At 39.6% G+C, this 19,491-nt stretch overlaps 1 protein-coding gene across 1 annotated transcript in view; it reads left to right on the plus strand.

Moving 5' to 3' along the window:
• Positions 1 to 14,488, plus strand: part of LY86 (lymphocyte antigen 86) — a 143,637-nt gene extending 129,149 nt beyond the window's left edge. Inside the window, exons 4-5 of the mRNA XM_036739112.1 lie at positions 8,244 to 8,296; positions 12,661 to 14,488. Coding sequence (XP_036595007.1) covers positions 8,244 to 8,296; positions 12,661 to 12,744 — 137 coding nt within the window. The 3' untranslated portion in view covers positions 12,745 to 14,488. The remainder of the gene's footprint in view (positions 1 to 8,243; positions 8,297 to 12,660) is intronic.
• Positions 14,489 to 19,491: the final 5,003 nt, after the last annotated feature.

Genomic DNA, 19,491 nt, shown 5'->3' on the forward strand with positions numbered 1-19,491 from the left:
ATTAAATGTTATATTTTTAAAAATCTATTTAAATAGATTATGGTATTTAAAACTGGAAGGGACCTCAGAGATCATTTCAATCAATATATAAATATAAATATGAAGAATACTATATAAATGTGAAGATCATTTGTGTGACTTGAGAAGCAGCCACAACATAATGGAGAAAGAGATGAGTTGAAAGTCGGCAAGATAGAGAGATAGACAGAGCGTTTATAAAGTGCTTACTATATCATGTGCTAAGCAACACAATACAAAAACAAGCAAATAAGGTGGGCCCCACTCTCCAAGACATTGTATTCTAATGAGGGAAGTGAAGTAAGTATGAGTTGAAGCATTCAACTGAGAGGATGTGAATGGGAGCACCATGGGAAGGAAGCTTGAATAGAGAGGAGAAGGCTTGAAACAACTTCTCTGAAAAGTGGGTTAGCAAATTGATTCGGTAGGTAGAGAATGATTGACTTGCTGCTGGGATGGCCAAGTTGAGCTTAGATAACATAAATTTATATTGAATCCAGTAGACTTAGTCTTGTCATTTCCTCTACCTCCATTCAACAGAACAGGAGTAAAGAAGGCAGGAAGTGGAAGTGATCCGGGTTTGGAGGTGGGCAAAGTATTCAAGAATCAAGGATGGCATTAAACTGAACTGGTTGACCAAGGTGTAGAAACAGAGGATGGAGAAGAGTACAAGACCAAGGGCCTGAGAAAAGAACTGAACAATGAAGTAATGGGAGTCAAGGTGAAGTTGAAGAATCCAGAAAGGCAGTTAGTAGGGAAAGATGCAAGGACAAAAGATTATGATCTGATAGAGGAATTTTGGAGTTTGTGAACATAGAAGTGGGATACTTGTGGGTGATGACAAGATCAAGGGTATAACCATCTTTGTGTGTTGATTAGATGGATTCAGGAAAACTGAATCTATTGAAAAAACAGAAAATTAGGATATTTGAGGGAGCATCAGTATGTGAGTTGAAGTCCTCTATTGAGAAGGGAAATATTGGTTAAGAAAGATTGTGTGTGAGCTAGGCACTGAACTCACTGAAGAAGGAAGGAGAATGTCCCGAGTGGATAGATAACCACCACCAGAATCTAAAAGTAATAGATTTTGTTAGAGTGAACTTCAAAAGAGTGATGGTTGTGGAATAAGCAGTATTCCAACTTCCCCACCACAACCACTGGAATTGGGTGAGTTGGGGAGGAAGGGGAGGCATGAGAGAAAATGTAGCCAGCAATGTAAAGAGTGCTGGCAGCTTGATGGCACCATGGATAGAATGCTGGGCCTGGAGTAAGGAAGACCTGAGCTCCAATATGGCCTTAGAACATTTACTAGCTGTGTGACCCTGAACAAGTCACTTAACTTCCATCTGCCTCAGTTTCCTCAACTGTAAAATAGGGAAAATAATAGCACCTACTTCCCAGGGTTGTTGTGAAGATCAAATGAAATAATATTTGTGAAGTGTTTAACACAGCAATAAATTAGGCATTTAATAAATGTTTATTTAAAATGGTGTTATAAGAGGGAAGTCAGATCACAGTGAGAACTATAAGATGAATGGAGAGAGAAATAGAAAGACATAAGATGAAAGGAAAATTTGTTAATTATGGAGGAGGAGAAAGCACAGGAGAAAGGGCAGGAAGATCTAGAATAAGGCATCATTGGTGGGGTGGGGGAGGAGGGACGTGTTTAGGAATAAGGGATCTGGTAGTTGGGATCTGTACATCAGCAGCCTGAGGTTAAGAATCACCAGGAGGGGGAGAGATAAGGTGGTGTTTTAAGCATTGAGGAGTGAGTTCAGGAAGATTATCAGTGCCCGAGAGAGTTCTGTTGAAAGAGGCATATAATAAGATTGTTAGAGGTCCTCCTCTGAGGTTCAAAATCATGACAGGCAGTGGGTAATGTTGCATCCTGTGAGTCCTAATAAGGAAGGCTGTTTCATTGGAAACAGGAACAAAAGCAGGTAGGGGAGCCCTGTCAGGGGCTGGAGAAGCCATTGCTGGAGAAACCCTAAAAGGTATATGTGGAGGGGGTTCTTTTCCTGGGGCAGATAAAGGAAAAGACCCAGGAGGTCACAGAAGATGGAGGTAAGTAACACTGGAAAAGGCCTAGGACGTGGCTGAAGGAAGCTAGGAGGTGAGTGTCAGTCTTTTCTGGAGAGAAGAGAGGGGAGAAAGTGACCCCTCAAGGGGCACCAGAGGAGAGGTAGATGCTAGGTCTCTCCCCCAGGACTTACCTTCTTAGGTAGGTCACTTAACCTCTCATTGGTTCTAGGCAATTCTCAATCAATTAATCAATACACATTTGTTAAGTACCTACTATGTGTCAGGCACTGTGTTAAGCACTGGGGATACAAAAAGAAGCAAGACAGTCTTTGCCTTCAAGGAACTTACAATCTAAGACTATGGATACTTCTTTGAATCAGGGAAAGAGTCTCTATCGAAGAGAAAAATGCAGATCTGAACAACCAACCCCCGCCCCCCCAAAAATGAAAATTTCTGAGGCTATCCTAGGGTCCATTACACTGGAATACAAAGCAATACTAAGCAGGATTTTAAAATATCCCATAATGTAATCAGGTTGATCTAAAATGAAAAGCCTTCAGGAACTCCTAATTCAGCGATTTCCCTTTAAGATGATGCTATGCCCCACCCCAGTGAAATCTCCAAGAAAAGAACCAGAGCACAAGAAACTGACTAGGGTAAAAAAAAAAATTAAACCTCACCACCAAAAACCCCAAATCCAGCAAAACATTATACCCAATTAAAAATTAATAAAGGTTTCCAATGAAGGAAAGGAAGAAGTGGGTGCAGATGTACTAGGGGGTCTTTTTATAGTAGTGTGAGAATGTTAATTAAAAGAATTTTGCCACAAGAGAAGATCTGAGAAGGAAAGGAGTGAAAAGTTAATTTTAGGTGTTGCTTGATGGGGGAAGATGGGGCGCAGGAAGGAGGTGAGGAAGCTTCTTAAGTTACTTGTAGCAATTCTCAGACTCCCCCAAAAAAAGCTCAATTTAAAATTAGAAACTGCCAGAGACCTACTTAATGAAAATATTTCACCTCAGTTAAGAACGTGTCAATAGTGAGGAGCACAGACTAGCTGATGTGGGGACCCCAAGTGATCATTGAAGGATAGTAGACATGTTAGCTGTCTGTGATGTTTGTCAGAGCTGGATCCTGCCCAACTGGGAGGGAGCAAACAATGAAAGGTACACAAGGCAACTGAATGGTAGTCCAGAACAGACCCACAAAAGAAAGTTGGAATCAATGATCAGGATTCTGTATTGACCAAATGACTGTGGCTTTGGGTTAATTGAGTTTCTCTCCACAACACCCAGAGGGGAGAAGACATCTCCATCTTAGAGAGCATAGCATAGATTATGGAACTTGTCTAAGACATCGAACCAGAGCAGCCAGAACTGGAGTACAATTCTCCACCTGGGTCTTTCAGCTCAGTTTCTGCACCCCTCCCGACTCCCACACTCAGCTCTCAAGGGCCTGAAATGTGGCGATGCCTACAGCAGCCTTGCCAGTCTAATGTTTATCTCAGAGGGATTTGTCAGACCCATGGGAGAACCTACTTGCCAGGTGCAAATGAAATACTGTGGGAATTGAATTAGCAATAATTAGGTCTTCCATCGAGTATCAAGGGTGCACTCAGATTCCACCCCTTCTGTTAAGCCTTCTGAACCCTAATCATTCACTAACATTCTTCCGAATAAAACATTATTGTCTATACCAGGAACATAGGACCACAGGTCTGGGGAAGGAAGGGACGGTAAAGGTTACCTAATCTATCTTTCTCTTTTCCCAAATGAAGGACTGTAGTCCATAGAGGTTAAGTGACTCACCCAAGGTCACACAGAGCAGAGGAGTCTGATTCTTTTCCAGGTCCTTTGACTCCACATCTAGTATTCTTTCCACAGTACCATATTGTTTCCCTACTCACATGGAATTAATCTTATTATCTTATATTGGTATTTAGAGCTAAATATATTTTACATGTATAATATTTCCTCTAGACTGCAAGTCATTGAGGGTAGAACCATGTGCTTATACTCCATTGCTTTCTCTGTGGTGCTTTGCACATAGTAGATTCTCAATAAGTATTTATTGAATGAATAAGTGAAATGGCATTTTCACAAATTAGGCCTTCTCAGGTTTTCACGTGCCCTTTACACAGGAAGGTGAGGTGTAGAGGCTGTGAGGAAAAAGGGAAATATTAAGGGAGGGGGCAGGACACATACCATAGGACAATAAGACACGGTGACCATGGTAGCTTCTCAGCAGTGGTTCATGCCACACTTATTATCCTTTCTCCCTTGGCAGAGATGATAGATGTAAGATAAAAGCCCTTGGATTCCTCAAGAAGAAGAGAAAGTAACAGCTAAGATCCCCATTGTGCAATTACTGGGGTCACAGGCAATTTGCAATGACTCAGTAGGCCTCTTTCTCTTACGTGAAGTAGGAGTTACTGACTTTCAAGGTGTCTCAATGTGTTAAAACAACCACAAACATTTATTAAGTGCTTATTGTTTACAAAGCAATATACAGTAGGTCCCTGGAAGAGATAGGTACAAAGTTTATATATGAAATGATAACTGTCTTCAATAGAGAAGTACCTTGGTATATCAATCAATCAATTAATTAATAAACCTTTATTAAACATCTACAATGCTAGGCGCTGTGGATACAAAAACAAAATCTAGAGTCCTAAAATAAGGCACTCATTATTGCTCATGAGAGGAAGAGGGGTCCCTATCTTCATTTAGTTAACTTAATATTCTGTTTGGTGTAGATCTTTTTTAGAAAAGCCACTAGAAACCACACATACCCAGTCATCAGATGGGGGAAGCATAGGGGGTGGGGAAGGGATATTAAAAAAAAAAACAGTGGCTTTTCTTCCAGTAAAGAGGGGGATGGGGTAAGTCTTGTCCATCTTTATGAACCTTGAATAGAATGGGCATTCCCTCTCTGGAAGCACATTCCTCTCCCTAAGTGCCAAGTTTCTTTTTTAGAACATAGAGCTATTTCAGCTAACTAGTGCCTCCAGGCTTACGTTTATTTATTTATTTTTTTTACCTCTTGACTTCCTGGACATCAAGGCATCATCTTTGTCAGAAGCCTCACTCTGAGTTGAAAATTCCAAATGGCTCCCTACTTAATTACAACTGCCAAACCACAATCAATCAGCCTCAGTTTAGAGGCTATTCTGCCAACAATTTCTAGAGGCTCCCTGGGTTTATGATCCTTCAGTTTCTCCTATCTCTTGGGTCTGACTACAACAGAAGGCAAAAGAACTCCAGAGGTAAAAGTTGTTCCACATAGGGTCAGCCTTAGACAAAACTGTGAAGGAAGTCAATGTTGTCTTTAGCAACTCAGGCTCCCTTTGTTGCCTGAAGATCATGTGAAGTGGGAAAAGATGCTGACCTTGAAATCAAGAGCCATGAGTTCTGCCTCCAGCTCTGTGCCTGATCTGCTGAATGGCGTTAGGCAAATCACCTATAAAATTGGAGAATTGGATTAAATAATCTCTATAATTTGTTCAAAATCTGACATACCATGATATGTTTTCTCCTTGCAAGAGTCCTTCTTACAAGGATCTCACAGCCTTCCTAGTCCTTCAGCCTCTCCTCTTATCAAAATCTAACTTAAGGAAAAGATCAGATGACCTTTCACTTGGAAGAGTACTTAACACTAAGGCTTGCCCTGATGACCTTTAACCAAAGATAGAGTCTTATACCCAAAGAATAGACTGGGAATTTCAACCATCAATAAGGCAGTGGGGAAAGTGATTTTACAAGGAGGGTACCCCTGAAACCATAGCATGCATAGCATGATGTCACTCATCTGCTCAAAAAGCTATTCCCTTTGGTTCCTGTAACAGAAAAGGAAAATGATTAATGTTGGAGAGGATGTGGGAAAAATGGGACACTAATGCACTCTTAGTGGAGTCGTGAAGTGATCCAACCATTCTGCAAAACAATTTGAAGCTATAACCAAAGGACAATCAAACTGTACAGGGGTGGGGAACCCACAGCCTCAAGGCCACATGTGGCCCTCTAGGTCCTTGGGTATGGCCTTTTGACTGGGACCAAGTTTTATAGAACAAATGTTTTTATGAAGATTTGTTCTGTGAAGTTTGGATTCAGTCAAAGGATCACACTTGAGGACCTAGAAGGCTACACGTGGCCTTGAAGCCACAGGTTTCTCACCCCGGCACATAGCCTTTGATCCAGCAATACCTCTATTAGGTCTATATCCCAAAGAAATCATTAAAAAAGGGGAAAAGATCTACATGTACAAAAATATTTATAGCAGTTCTTTTGTGGTGGCAAAGAATTGGAAATTGAGGGGATGCCCATTAATTGAGGAAGGGCTGAGCAAGTTGTGATATAGGAATGTAATGGCATACTATCGTGCTATAAGAAATGACAAGCAAGTAGATTTCAGAAAAACTTGGAAAGACGTGAACTGATGCAAAGTGAAGTGAGCAGAACCAGGAGAACACTATACACAGTATCAGAAACATTGTGTGATGATCAACTATGAATGACTTAGATCTTCTCAGAAATACAATGATCCAAAATAATTTCAAAGGACTCATGATGGAAAATGTTATCCACATCCAGAGAAAGAACTGATGGAGTCTAAATGCAGGTGGAAGCATACTGTTCACTTTCTTAATTTTTTTGTCATTTTTTCTTTTAGCCTGTTTATTCTTTCAAAACATGACTAACATGGGGATATGTTTTGCATGATTACACACACATAACTTATATCAAACTGTGTACTGTCTTAGGGAAGGGGGAGGTGAGAGAGGGAGGAGAAAATTTGGAACTTAAAATCTTTTTTTAAATGCATGTTAAAAATTGTCTGTACATATAATTGGAAAAATAAAATACTATTTTAAAAGGAAGAAAAACACTATCCCTCCTGATTCCTGACACTGAAAGATACTTCAGCAGCCCTAATCCAATCAAACAATAAATATTTATTAAGTTCCTACCATATGCCAGTCACCGTATATACTAGGTGCTGGGAATACAAAGGTAACTTCTTCCAAGGAACTGATATTCTGTCAGACAATCCTCTAATTAATCAATAGATACATAAGGTGTCCAAATCCAATTTTAAGTTTTAATGACTTCTGAAACAAACTTATAAAAAAAGAACATTTGAAAGCTTAATTACTTATATTTTTAAAAAATGATGTTTCTTATAAAAGTTCAATAAAACTACCATCTTATACTATAAATATTGGCTCTAGTTAATTTTTGGACTTTGTAAAAATTGCTGCCACTGAAAGTGTTACTGATTGGATTTGTAATGCTAGCCTTAAGATCATCCAAAGAATGATCAAATAAGATAACATTTGTAAAGAATGCTTAGGACAATGCCTGGCACATAGTAGATGCTATATTAAAAAATGCTTATTCCCTTCCCTTCCCTTCTGTCTCCTCTTTGGATGCATACAGTACAATTTTGACATGACTTCACCAAAAAAAAAAAAAAGTCAAATGGAGATACGAGGTGACTGAGGGAAGCAAAAAAGTGGATCTCCTCTGCTGCTTCACTAGTCTGAGAAAGTGTCATCCAGAAATTTTTATACCTGCAAACAAATTTATTGTCCAAAATTCATAAAACCAAATAAGTGTAAAAGAAATTTAAATAATTAAACTTTCAAATGATGTTGTTTGTAAGTTTATGGCATTTATACTTCTGAAGTTATTAAAGCTTAAAACTGAACTAAGACTTTTGGGACAAGATCATACTGTCTATTGGACACTACACACAAGATCTTGGATTAATAGATCTCTTAAAAAGGTTACTCAGCACCATTAATTTGCATTTATTGACCTGCTTACCCAGGACTAGACTTTTCTATTCTTATGTAATACCATTCCAAACTCCCTACTCTGCTAAACAGGGGAAGCTTCCATAACTCCAGTCCACTCCACCCCACCACTATGCATAGACACACAATACTACTCCTCAAGCTGAAGCAATTCAGTCTCTGGCCCTTGGCCCCATGTGATACAGGCAAGAGGTAGCGATGGTAGGAACAAACACAGGTCACCTCCACACTCATATCCTGTCCTTGCCCTATTCTCATATTGAACTCATATTTATCATTACTATTATTCTAATCCAGAAAAATGGCACACTGTGATCGTAAGAGATTCAAATGGCTTGTTTTTCTTTCATTATACTGAATAACACCTCTCTGTCTTTTACCTGTTTTCCAGAGAAGATCTACTATGCTGGAGACATCAATAACCCTGCCTTTCCAATTGGCAAGGTAGGTTATTTCCTAGGAGCTTAAAGTTCTCCCAAGCACACAAATGCCTACCTTGAGTCAGCTGTGCCTTCATAGATACATACATACATACATATATATATATATATATATATGTATGTATATATATCTTTCATTGCTGTTCAATATTTTACCTGTTTTATCTTGCCTGCATTCCCTTCTCCCATAGAAGTTCTTCCCCAATGCCCCCTTGTGAGATGAAGATGAATTTGGGTTCTTGAAGGCTTTGCCAATGAAGCCCTAGCTTTGGAGAATTCCACCAAGCTGAAAGGGGCTGGGGGAGAAGGGAAAAGAATAACCATTTATTTTGTTGTTGCTGTTGCTGTTCAGTTGAGTCTAACTCTTTGTGACCCCATCTGGGGTTTTCTTGGCAAAGATACTGGAGTGCTTTGCCATTTCCTCCTCCAGCTCATTTTACAGATGAGGAAACTGAGGCAAACAGGGTTAAATGACTTGCCTAGGGTCACACGGTTAGTAAGTGTCTGAGATTAAATTTGAACTTAAGAAGATGAGTGTTCCTTACTCCAAGCCTGGCACTCTATCCATGGCTCCACCTAGCTGCCCCAAACCATTTAAATAAGCACTTAACCATATTCCAGGAATTATGCTAAGCACTTACATGTATCATTTCATTTGATGAATCCCCATGTTTAGCCCCATTTTACAGTCAAAGAAACTGAGGGAGACAGAGGTTAAGTGACTTGCCCAAGATCACACAAATAGGAAGTGTCTGAGATTGGATTTGAACTAAGTCAGGTTGTCCTAACTCTAAGCACCACATTTTAAAGACGATGCTCCTTAGAAAAGGATTGGGTATCTTTTGGTATTTTATCTGTTTCATGTGTCACCACGGCCATATGTTGTTTATGGTTAGGAACATCAAAATCTCAAAAGATTAAAAAATGCTAGTGGTCTAGAGGGCAACAGAAGAGTCATAGTGAGTATAACCCATATACAAGTTATTCCTAACGATAACTTGTATATGAGTCGTAAGACATCATTTGGGACCTGTATGACCATTAAAAATATGCTGGCTGGGAGTGAGAGCAGAGAGTGAGAGGATCACCATACACTCCAGTGTGTTGGATGAATCCATCAGGGGATGGATAAGAATTGCCCAAGCTGAAAAACCATGGGTTGGATTTGGGTAGTCCTTAGAGGAACAGAGAACAAAATACGTGTACACATCATAATCTACAACAAACAAACAACAACAACAAACCTGTTGTTCACATGACCACTTCATCCCTCTCAAACCTGTACCTGACTCCAGGGAAACATCTCTTATAAAAACTCCCATCCTTCATTTAGCCTCAAATCTTTCTTTTATGTATATGTCTTCTTTTCATTTTCCAGCTCTGAGTTCCTTTTCCTTGGGGAATCATCTCACTGAGGGCCCCTGGCTTTCATTTTCTTTCTTGGCCGGCAGTTTCTGATTTCTTCCCCTCTTGGTCCCTTCTCCAGATTTTTCCTCTCTTTGTCTTTCAGTCTAATCTTATAGAGCCATGAGCAAGGAAAAGAGTCTCTTCACCCCTAGGAATGCATAAGCCTATAGAAAACATCCCCTGATCACAAGGGGAGTTTTCTACTTTTGTTTTTCTTTTATTAAGGGAATGTTTTTCCTTTCTGAGAAGACACCACTGACTACTACCATCTGGTATACAGTGTTTTCTGCAATAATGGCTAGTTTCTCCTAATGAAAAAACTGAGAGGCAGAGAGCTATTCTTAAATATACACATCTATACGTATATATTTATAGGCAGGTCATTATACAATCCTTTGATCAATAAAGATATGCTTGAAGTGATTTTGACCAAGATTAAGCTCAAGAATGTGGTAAAGATGTAAGACCTGGAGATTTTGGGTCTTTAAAGCTCCCTTAGTCACAAAACTGAAGAGGAATCCCCAAATTTTCCCCTGTCTCCAGAGATTCAGATAAGATCCCAGACTATCAGATAGAAACCAAGATCCATGGCCCAGCCAGAGCCTTCTTCATCTCCCTCTGGTTGTAGAGAGAGAAAAGCAGAGCCAGGGCTTCCTTCCAATCCTCTTTCTCTTAATCAGGGCTAGATGTCCCTTAAGGTCCCATATTGCACATGGGCAACAAAAAAAATCATCATCATCTATCTGTCATCACAATCATATCAACAACAGTGACAACAAGGCAGCTAGGTGGCACAGTGGATAGAGTACTGGTCCTAAAGCCAAGAAAACCTGAGTTCAAATCTGGCCTCAGACATTTCCTAGTTGTGTGATCTCAGCAAGTCACTTAACTTCCATTTGCCTCAATTTCCTCAACTGTGAAATGGAGATGATAATATCACGTACCTTGTAGAGCTGTTGTGAAGATCAAATCAGATAATCATTTGTAAAGTGCCTGACACAAAATAAATGTGCGCCTCACAAATGCTTGTTTCCTCCATAACAGTTCTTTAAAAGTTTCTAGTTGTGTAAATTATCTCATTTGATCTTCACAACAACGCTGTGAGATGACATTGTCATCCTCATTGTGCAGATGGACAAACTGAGGCAGAGTAAGGTTAAGTGATGTCCAGGTTCACACAGATGACTGAGGCAATATTCAAACTCAGGACTTCCTGACTCTAAGGCCAATATTTTATCCGGTGTGAATAAAGACCTCATCCATGCAATTGCCAAGAAAGGAACCAGACTCCCAGCTCCTAAGACCAGTGCCCTGCTCAGGAGAACACAGGTTAACTGTTCTCACTCCCATCCTTACTACTCTGGCAGCACAGGCATTACGAACACCAAGAAACCAGAGCTTCAACCCAAGACAGTCACAAAGGACTCATGATGAAAATGCTCTCTGCCCCCAGAGAAAGAACTGACAGCATCTGAATACAGACCGAAGCATACTATTTTTCTCTCTTTCTTTTTTCATTTCTTTGGGGGTTCAAGTTTTCTTCCACAAAATGACTAATTTGGAAACATGTTTTACATGATTGCACATGTATAACCTATATTGGATAGCTTACCTTCTCAGGGAGAGATGGAAGAATAGAATTTGGAACTCAAAACTCAAAAAAAAAACCCAAATGTTAAAATTTGTTTTCACATTTAATTGAGGAAAAAATATTATCTGGAAGGAAGGAAGGGAGAAAGAAAGAAAGAAAGAAAGAAAGAAAGAAAGAAAGAAAGGAAGGAAGGAAAGGAAGGAAGGAAGGAAGGAAGGAAGGAAGGAAGGAAGGAAGGAAAGAAGGAAGGAAGGAAGGAAGGAAGAAAGAAAGAAAGAAAGAAAGAAAGAAAGAAAGAAAGAAAGAAAGAAAGAAAGAAAGAAAGAAAGAAAGAAAGAAAGAAAAGGAAAGGAAAGGAAAGAAAGACTCTAGTTTCTCAACATGGATCCAATTGGCCCCCATCACCTCCAACCTGGCATACCCTCCTTGTAGACTTTTCCTAAACTGGACCATATACTACTGAACTACAAACTTCATGTCCCATCCTTCAGTTATCTCAACATCTCTTATTTCCATCATGGTGGAATGCCCCAGGGCACTATATTTGCCAAATTTAGAGGGCACTGATAGTATTTGTCATCTGTAAGTCATATAGCAACAACAGAGCTCAATATCCAGTTAGGAAGAATCAAAACTAGAAAAACTAACAGGACACACTTAAATTCAAACTTATCCCCACTCCTTCCCTATTCTCCATTCCCCCACTCCATCCCCACTATATTTAATGGCAATGACTTAATGTCAGTATCCCTCATTCTCTATTCTTCCATCTCAGGGTAGTATTGCACCTTCTCAACAAAAGAGTGAGTTTCATGCCATTTATCCAAGGTGTGATTTATTTGTGGTCCTTGCCTCAAATAAAAATATTCCTAGCTAATGGCTTCACCACTAAGAAATGAAGTATGTTTCCCATTAGTGAGTCTTTTGTGAGTACCTCCTATAGACCTCACCCTAGGCTGTCTACTAAAGAAAGTAGAATTTTTAAAAAATTTAAACAAAGAAAATGAAAAAGTTTAAGGTGAGCATTTGCTCATAATTAGCACACTCTTTTTCATGTCAGTTTTCTTAAAATCACAGAACCTTACCTTGAACTACAGCAGTTCAATACTTGAACAATAAGATAGCTGGGAGATGAGCTACCCATCCACTGGGATCTTTCTCATACTGATTAAACACTAGCTCCAAGGGCAGAGGGGATGGAGAAGTACACATTCTGAGACATCAGTGTTTCTGAAAGGTCAGCAGTGAGGTGAGAATCCTCAGACACACGCCATTCTTCTAAACAAAGCATTTTCCTCATGGCCCTTTGTGCCTCTATTTTGATCATGCCAAGGGACGTTAGCCTAATATTTTGTTTTTGTTTCTTGTAGGGAGAATATCACATCTTATTGAGACTATACAATGAAAACAATTTCACCATTGTTTGTGCCAACTTTACTGTCATTAGCTACTGACTGACCACCCTTTTCTCAAGCTCAAGAGAATGGCCAAGCATGGCCGTATGGAAAGCCCAAATCCCTACCATGAAGCAAACGATCCAAGAAACCCCAATGTCAGCAACAGAGGAGTTGTAAGAACCAATTTCCACCAGAAGCCTCAGGTGCTGATTTAAACCCCAAGAGCAAATGTCCCCAGAACCCTCAGGTGTAATTAATCCCATGAAATTAGCTATCTGTTTCAAATGAGCCCAGCATAGTAGTTAAACACTCCCAGGTCCTCATTTGCTGTTTCCTAATTGATCATCACAGACCAAATGCTCATCCTTTTTGAGTCCTCAGGGATCTATCCAAGGAGTTAAATAGAATGAGGAATCCAGCCCACAGTGTTAACCTGTGGCTTGTTCAAAGAATTTTGGTACTATATTGGATTTGAAATTTAATTTCATCTCCCTAATGCCTGGTGTTAAAGGAGTGCAACCAGATCTCAGACTAAACTTGGGGCTTTACAGAGATGCCTACCATTCTTGCAAATGAAACGGTGCCAGAGGCCCATCACCCACAGAGTCTGGGATAAATCTGCTATCATCAGGGTATTAGAGGTAAATCTGAAATGACACCACAGACTGAATGCTCATTTGTAGAATTTCCCATTCAGCTGTAACTTTTTTCACACAGGCAAAGGAGACCCCCGAAGGATAATATATGAGGGTGAATGTTTAGTTAATAAATGCAATTCCTTCCTTCCCTTCAAAATGTACTTACCATGTATCTTCATTCTCATAGGTCAGTGTGATTTTGAACACAAGGTTCTCCCTATGACAAATTTATTCTCCCACAAACCCATATTCTTCAAAACCCTGGAAGAAAGAAAGAGAACTTCTTGTCTTTTTTTTTAACTCTCTCTGTCCTGAATTTTTTTTATTTGGTTCAGTTTCTTTACCGGGAAGGGGTGGGGGGGGGGAACCTGTGGCCTCAAGGCCACATGTGGCCTTCCTGGGTCCTTGGGAGTGGCCTTTTGACTGAGTCCAAGTTTTACAGAATGAATCCTTTTATGAAGGGAATTTATTCTGTGAAGTTTGGATTCAATCAAAGGGCCACACTTGAGGACCTAGAAGGCCTCAAGGCTGCAGGTTCCCCACCCTTGCTGAACCCTGGGCATATGGGCATATGCTACCAGTTGTGAAGATAAAGAAAGAGGGGGCCCTGTACCTCTTTGTATACAAGTGACTCTGTCTTCAAACTAGCCTTCATTTCAGCACAAGATAAACAGACACTCCCCTTTCTTTGTTTATATCTTACTTTTTTCTGGTTCCCATGCTGTACTAGACATTGGTTCATAGCTTTAACATGTGATGGGAACTTGGAGACCATCTAATCCAACTCCTTTTGTCAGAGAAGGGACTTGAGGCCCAGAGAGGTTAAATGACTGGTCTGTAGTCACACAGCTAGCAAGAATCTAAGGAAGGATTTAAACTCAGGTCTTCTGACTCCAAGCCCAGCTGTACCTACTGTATGTTCACACAGCAAAACTACCTTGCCTTGACTCCCCCAGGGACCAATGCCTGATTAGCAAACCTCTGGCCAGCCTCCAAAACCCAGACCGACTTCCCTCCATTCTTTCTGTTTCCTACATTATATTTATTGGTAGGAGATTGTTTGTATTGAGAGTTCACTTGGCTCACAGAGGAAAGCTGTGAATGAGCTAATCTCTCCCTGCTGTGTCTTGCAATAACAATAAAGCTTCTCCATATGATCTATACCTTAAATGTGTATGCTCTGGTCCTTTTATCATGGCACAATGGTTCCCAACTTTTTAAAGTATAAAGGCCTTGTTTCAATATCAGGAAATTTCTCAGATTCCAACAACTAATAGTTGTCCCCAGGTGTATGCTGAAGCCAGCTCAAACTGGTTCATGAGAGTCAATTGTTAAATTTTCAGTGTGAGAATTTATACTCCAAAAATCAGTAAATGCTACAAATCAGGTCTTGATTTGTTGTTTCATTGCTCTCTAGACTTAAGAAATCGATGGAGAAAATCATCAGATTTTTCCAGATTAAGCTTAAAAGTGTGTCATGGGTGTTATTTTTCTTTTGGGGGGGGACAGGGTGTGGGTAGGGAGAGAGTCAGATGTTAAATATTTACCAGCAGCTCCTTGGTTGTACCAGTAGTGCCCACTGATTCAGAAAACATATGATGACAAAATTTTCAATTTAGAAGAGCCTTCAAGGGCCATCTACCCTAACCCATTGTAACGGCAACCACACTGACATACCCAGGATGACTGCTAGTGCAGGTTCTTTTATCCACTTTACTAGGAAAGACAGCTGTTTCAAGGGTCAACAATCTTCTTTAATTACACAAACACAACAGAGAAAATACAGAGAAGAGAAATAAAGACCAACAGATGGGGTTCTACTTCCTGAATCAAAACATTACTGCTACATATACTTTACATTCACCACTGGATCGAGAGAGCCTTTACCTCTGAGCAGTAGGGGAGCTCTGAACGTATGGCCACTCAGAGTCTCAACTAGGGAATCACAAGATCCTTCTTGTAAGGGAGCCCCCAAAGCAAAAGCTCACCTCTCAGAATATACACTCTTCCAGCTAATAGGCTCAGAGCCAGAAGGCATCACAACCCTCATACTCAGTGCCTAATTAGCAAAAGGTGTGTGAGCCTTCCTACAATCACGCAAGCTTTCCTTAATGGGCTCCACATGAGGACTGTTGATGGATGGGGAAGATCTTATTCCCCATTAACCTTACACCCATACATGAAAAAAGAATCCCTTCATAACTTACAAACAATAAATGGTCATCTAACCTTGGTGTAAAGACTTCAAGTGAAGGAGGACCTCTTGCACCACGAGATGTTGGGATGTGTGATCACTCTATTTAAAAAAGTTTTTCTTTACAAAGACTAAAATTTAAGAGTATCTCAGAAGACCAAAATGCATCCATTGATGCAATGCATTTTTTGTCCTTATAGTAGAGAAAATATAGGCTGAAAACATTTATTTCAAAGTAAAATTATAATAAAACTTCTGCTTTTTGAAGCAGTTAACTGTGACATCTGAAATTTTAACTTCATTTCCATTAATTAAAAAAAATTTCCATGGGCCTCGTCCTTCTAGTGTGAAGCTTAAGTTTGCCTCTGATGTTTTCCCCCATGGCTCCTACTTCCGTATGGGAATGACCAAAATAAGTCCAGTATCTTTTTCTACATGACAGCCCTCCATTTACTCAGGACAGTTATCATTGGGTGGGACTTTTTTTGTGAGACTGCCCAGGGACATGAGTCAACCCTTTTGTTAGAAAGGATTCACTAAGCCTAGCCAATCCCACAGATGTTCTCAGAGAACTTCTTAAGGCCTTTTACTGCTTATACCCTCCCCACCCCAACCCCACCCTTTCCTCTAGAAAGGTCCCCATCCAGCCTGGTTAGGATGAATAAGTTTCTTTCACCTATTCCTGACCACAAAGTGCAGACTCCTGCTAAGTCTATCAGCGCTGGGGATAAATACATGCATTATTTATCTTTTTGCTTCTTCAGCTCCCATCTTGTCCCAGTCACCTAGTGCCCAGGACACAGCTTAGTACAGTGCCTGTCACACGGCAGGCACTTAATAAATGTTTATTGATTGGTTGATTGATATGCAAAATGTCTAAGCTTCTAAGGCTATGAGGAAACATTTAATAAAATTAAACAGCAGACGGATGAAACTGGCCACTTTGGCTCTGCATTCTTGCTGTCTAATTAAAGATCCCTGTCCTTTTTACATTAATAGCAACAACATCTACATACATTTGAAAAATAGTAATACATGTATTCAAATATGTGGGTATTATTTATTCAGTTTATAGAAGGTGTGAGAGGCAGTGTGGTGTAGGGATGGAGAGCTAGTCTGAGTCAGGAAAACCAGGATTTAAATCCTGCTTCTGATACATACTGGGCATGTGATTATGAACAGGTTATAACCTCTCAGGGCCAAAGGCAACTCACTATATAAGATGATATAAGACTTGTAAGACTATAAGTTCAAGAATAGTTGCTGATCTGCACTGGTAGAGCCTCTGCACTCACCTAGAGATCCCTACCCTAGTGAAATCGCATGCCTGTATCATATATTTGCTTATCTATGGATTATATTTTAAATAGATAAATAAGTGAATAGTTTACATATATTATACACATACAGATACATAGATTATGTTATATAGATGTAATATACATGCATTGGATAATATATATTCATATGCATCACATATACATATATGATGAGTACATGACATGTATACACACACATATATAGACATAGATACATGTGTGTACATACATACATACATACAATCATATATACATGGATTTACAGATCTCATGTCCTGGGTATTTCTGCACTATGTTCTTTGATCAGTTCATGAAATGCAGATTAAATTAATTAAATGATAACAGTCAAGGTACTAGTCTAATGTTTTCAACCCTGCCCTACCCAAGGAAAATGGATTTATTTGACATAAGGTTGGTATTTTGTTTTGTTTTGTTTTCAATTAAACCTCCATTTCCTAACAGTACAAGAAGCACACACATGAAGTGAAAGAGTTAACTGTGATGCCTGAAATTTTAACTTCATTTACATATTTTTAAATGATGGTAATGGCCAACATGGAAATTGAAAACACATTCTGATGATAACTTCGATATAATAAAAAGGGAAAGTATATCACCACCAAAGCTCCACTATATAATTGTTCCTCTCTCAGTAAAACAAGGTCTTCTGAACTTCTGAGTCTCTATTATCTGGAAATTAAGAGGTTTACACAAATTAGAAAGGAAATGATTGGTGGTTTCGCATTTCTTAAACATAACATTTAGTTTGGAAACCACTTTAAAGGTTAAGAACTTTCAGCTATCTTTCAAAGGTGCTAGCCTTCAAGAGAGCTTTTGTCTTTCACCCTGATTTTCTTTTGACTGTAACCTCAAGACCATATTCATATTTCAGAGCCTCTTGGCCTTATTCCCACTGTGGAAGGAAAAGTCCTGCATCTAAGTAGTTACAGAAGTAAATGAGGGCTGCTGTGTCAGAGAAAGATCAGAGATTCATAAGAATCAGAGGTAGAAGAGACTTTAGTCCTTTACTTTTAATGTTAAAGGGGAATAAACAGAGGTTCAGCCAGCCTTCCTATAAATTTTTTTAAATAAAATTAAAAACAAGCTGTTCACATGCTCTCACTCTCCAAGACTTCTCTTTTTTTTTTTCTTGCTTTTTTTTAAACCCCTGAACAGTCTTCTACAATGCATCAAGAGAAAGAGGTCAGAGTACTCCTCCCTTCTTCTTACCCTGCCCAGTGTGTGGTATTGGTGACTAACAGCAGAAGCACATGGTACTGGGTGACATCCTAAGTTGTAGAGTGCTTCGGTTCAAAGGTTCAGATAGAAGACATTCTGGGGAAAGAAGAAAAGTTTTCTAGACAAAAAAGACAATTTCCCCTACAGTATGCTTCCAGAAAAAAAAGAACACATGGTTCTTTGGTTTCTTGGACAAAACAGAAGGAGTGGGCTTGTTTAGCAAGTTCCAATGTATGCTTCTTGGGGGAGTCTAAATTATCACATGGTACAAGTCTTGTAGAGACTATGTAACCCTCCATAGGGAAGAAGAAAACACTAGAATGACAGAGGTTTCCCTCGATAGCAGCCCCAAGTTCAGTTCCCCTCCTGGGGGAGCTCATGGCTGATTTGAATGCTTTTTGTGTTTTACATGTTTGTCTAAAGTATTCCTTTCTGCCTTATAAATTCTCTGTGGAGTGAAATAAAGACTGTCTCATACCCAAAATTCACATTGTACTTTGAAATCCTATGTGGGAAGTCAAAAATCCTATCGTTCACATTTGGAGGAAGTATGACATAGGCCATACACAAACTTTAGGTGGGAGATTTTTCCCGGGAGTAAAAACTCCAGGTTGTTGTTGTTCAGTCATTTCAGGCATGTCTGACTTTTCGTGACTCCATTGGGGCTTTTCTTGACAGAAATACTGGAGCAGTTTGCCATTTCCTTCTCCAGCTCATTTTACAGGTGAGGAAGCTGAGGCAAACAGGGTTAAGTGACTTGCCCAAGGTCACACAGTAAGGGTATAGGGGCAAAAAGCCAAGGAGAGATAATGACCTACTTGGGGTCAGCCCTCAGAATCTGAGCTAGACTGTGTAAGCCCAGAGTCTTTAAGGGGTTTCTTGTATAATGAGTAACACATGGAAAATAGAATATAGGCTTGTTCTGCTTGTCCCTAAAGGGCAGAATTAAGGGCAATGTGTAGAATTCACAGAGTGATAAATTAGGCTTAAGGAACAACTTCCCAATAATTGACAATGATCTCAGATTTGGATATAGAAGGGACCTTAGTGGCTACCAACTCTAATGCCCTCATTTTTGAGATAAGCAAACTGAGGCATAGAAAAGTTAAGTGACTTGCTTGGGGTCACAGAGCTAGTACGTAAGGAAGGATTTGAACCCAGGTTTTCCTGACTCCTGACTACAGATATAATTTCCTCTCCAAAGATAGAATAAGTTCATCAAGTTCCACACAAAGACTCAAAAACCACTTGAGTCTGCAGCAGAGGGGATTTTTCAGGTACACATTGGACTAGACAGACTTTGAGACCCCTTGCAACTCTGAGGTTCTCTGATTCTATGATCACGAAAGATTGCATAAATTGAAAATACTAAGTAGCACAAAATTGGTTTAAAGTCAACAGTGAGGCAGCTAGG

This window comes from Trichosurus vulpecula, chromosome 1 (assembly GCF_011100635.1).
Source record: "Trichosurus vulpecula isolate mTriVul1 chromosome 1, mTriVul1.pri, whole genome shotgun sequence".
In the NCBI taxonomy this organism is placed as follows: domain Eukaryota; kingdom Metazoa; phylum Chordata; class Mammalia; order Diprotodontia; family Phalangeridae; genus Trichosurus; species Trichosurus vulpecula.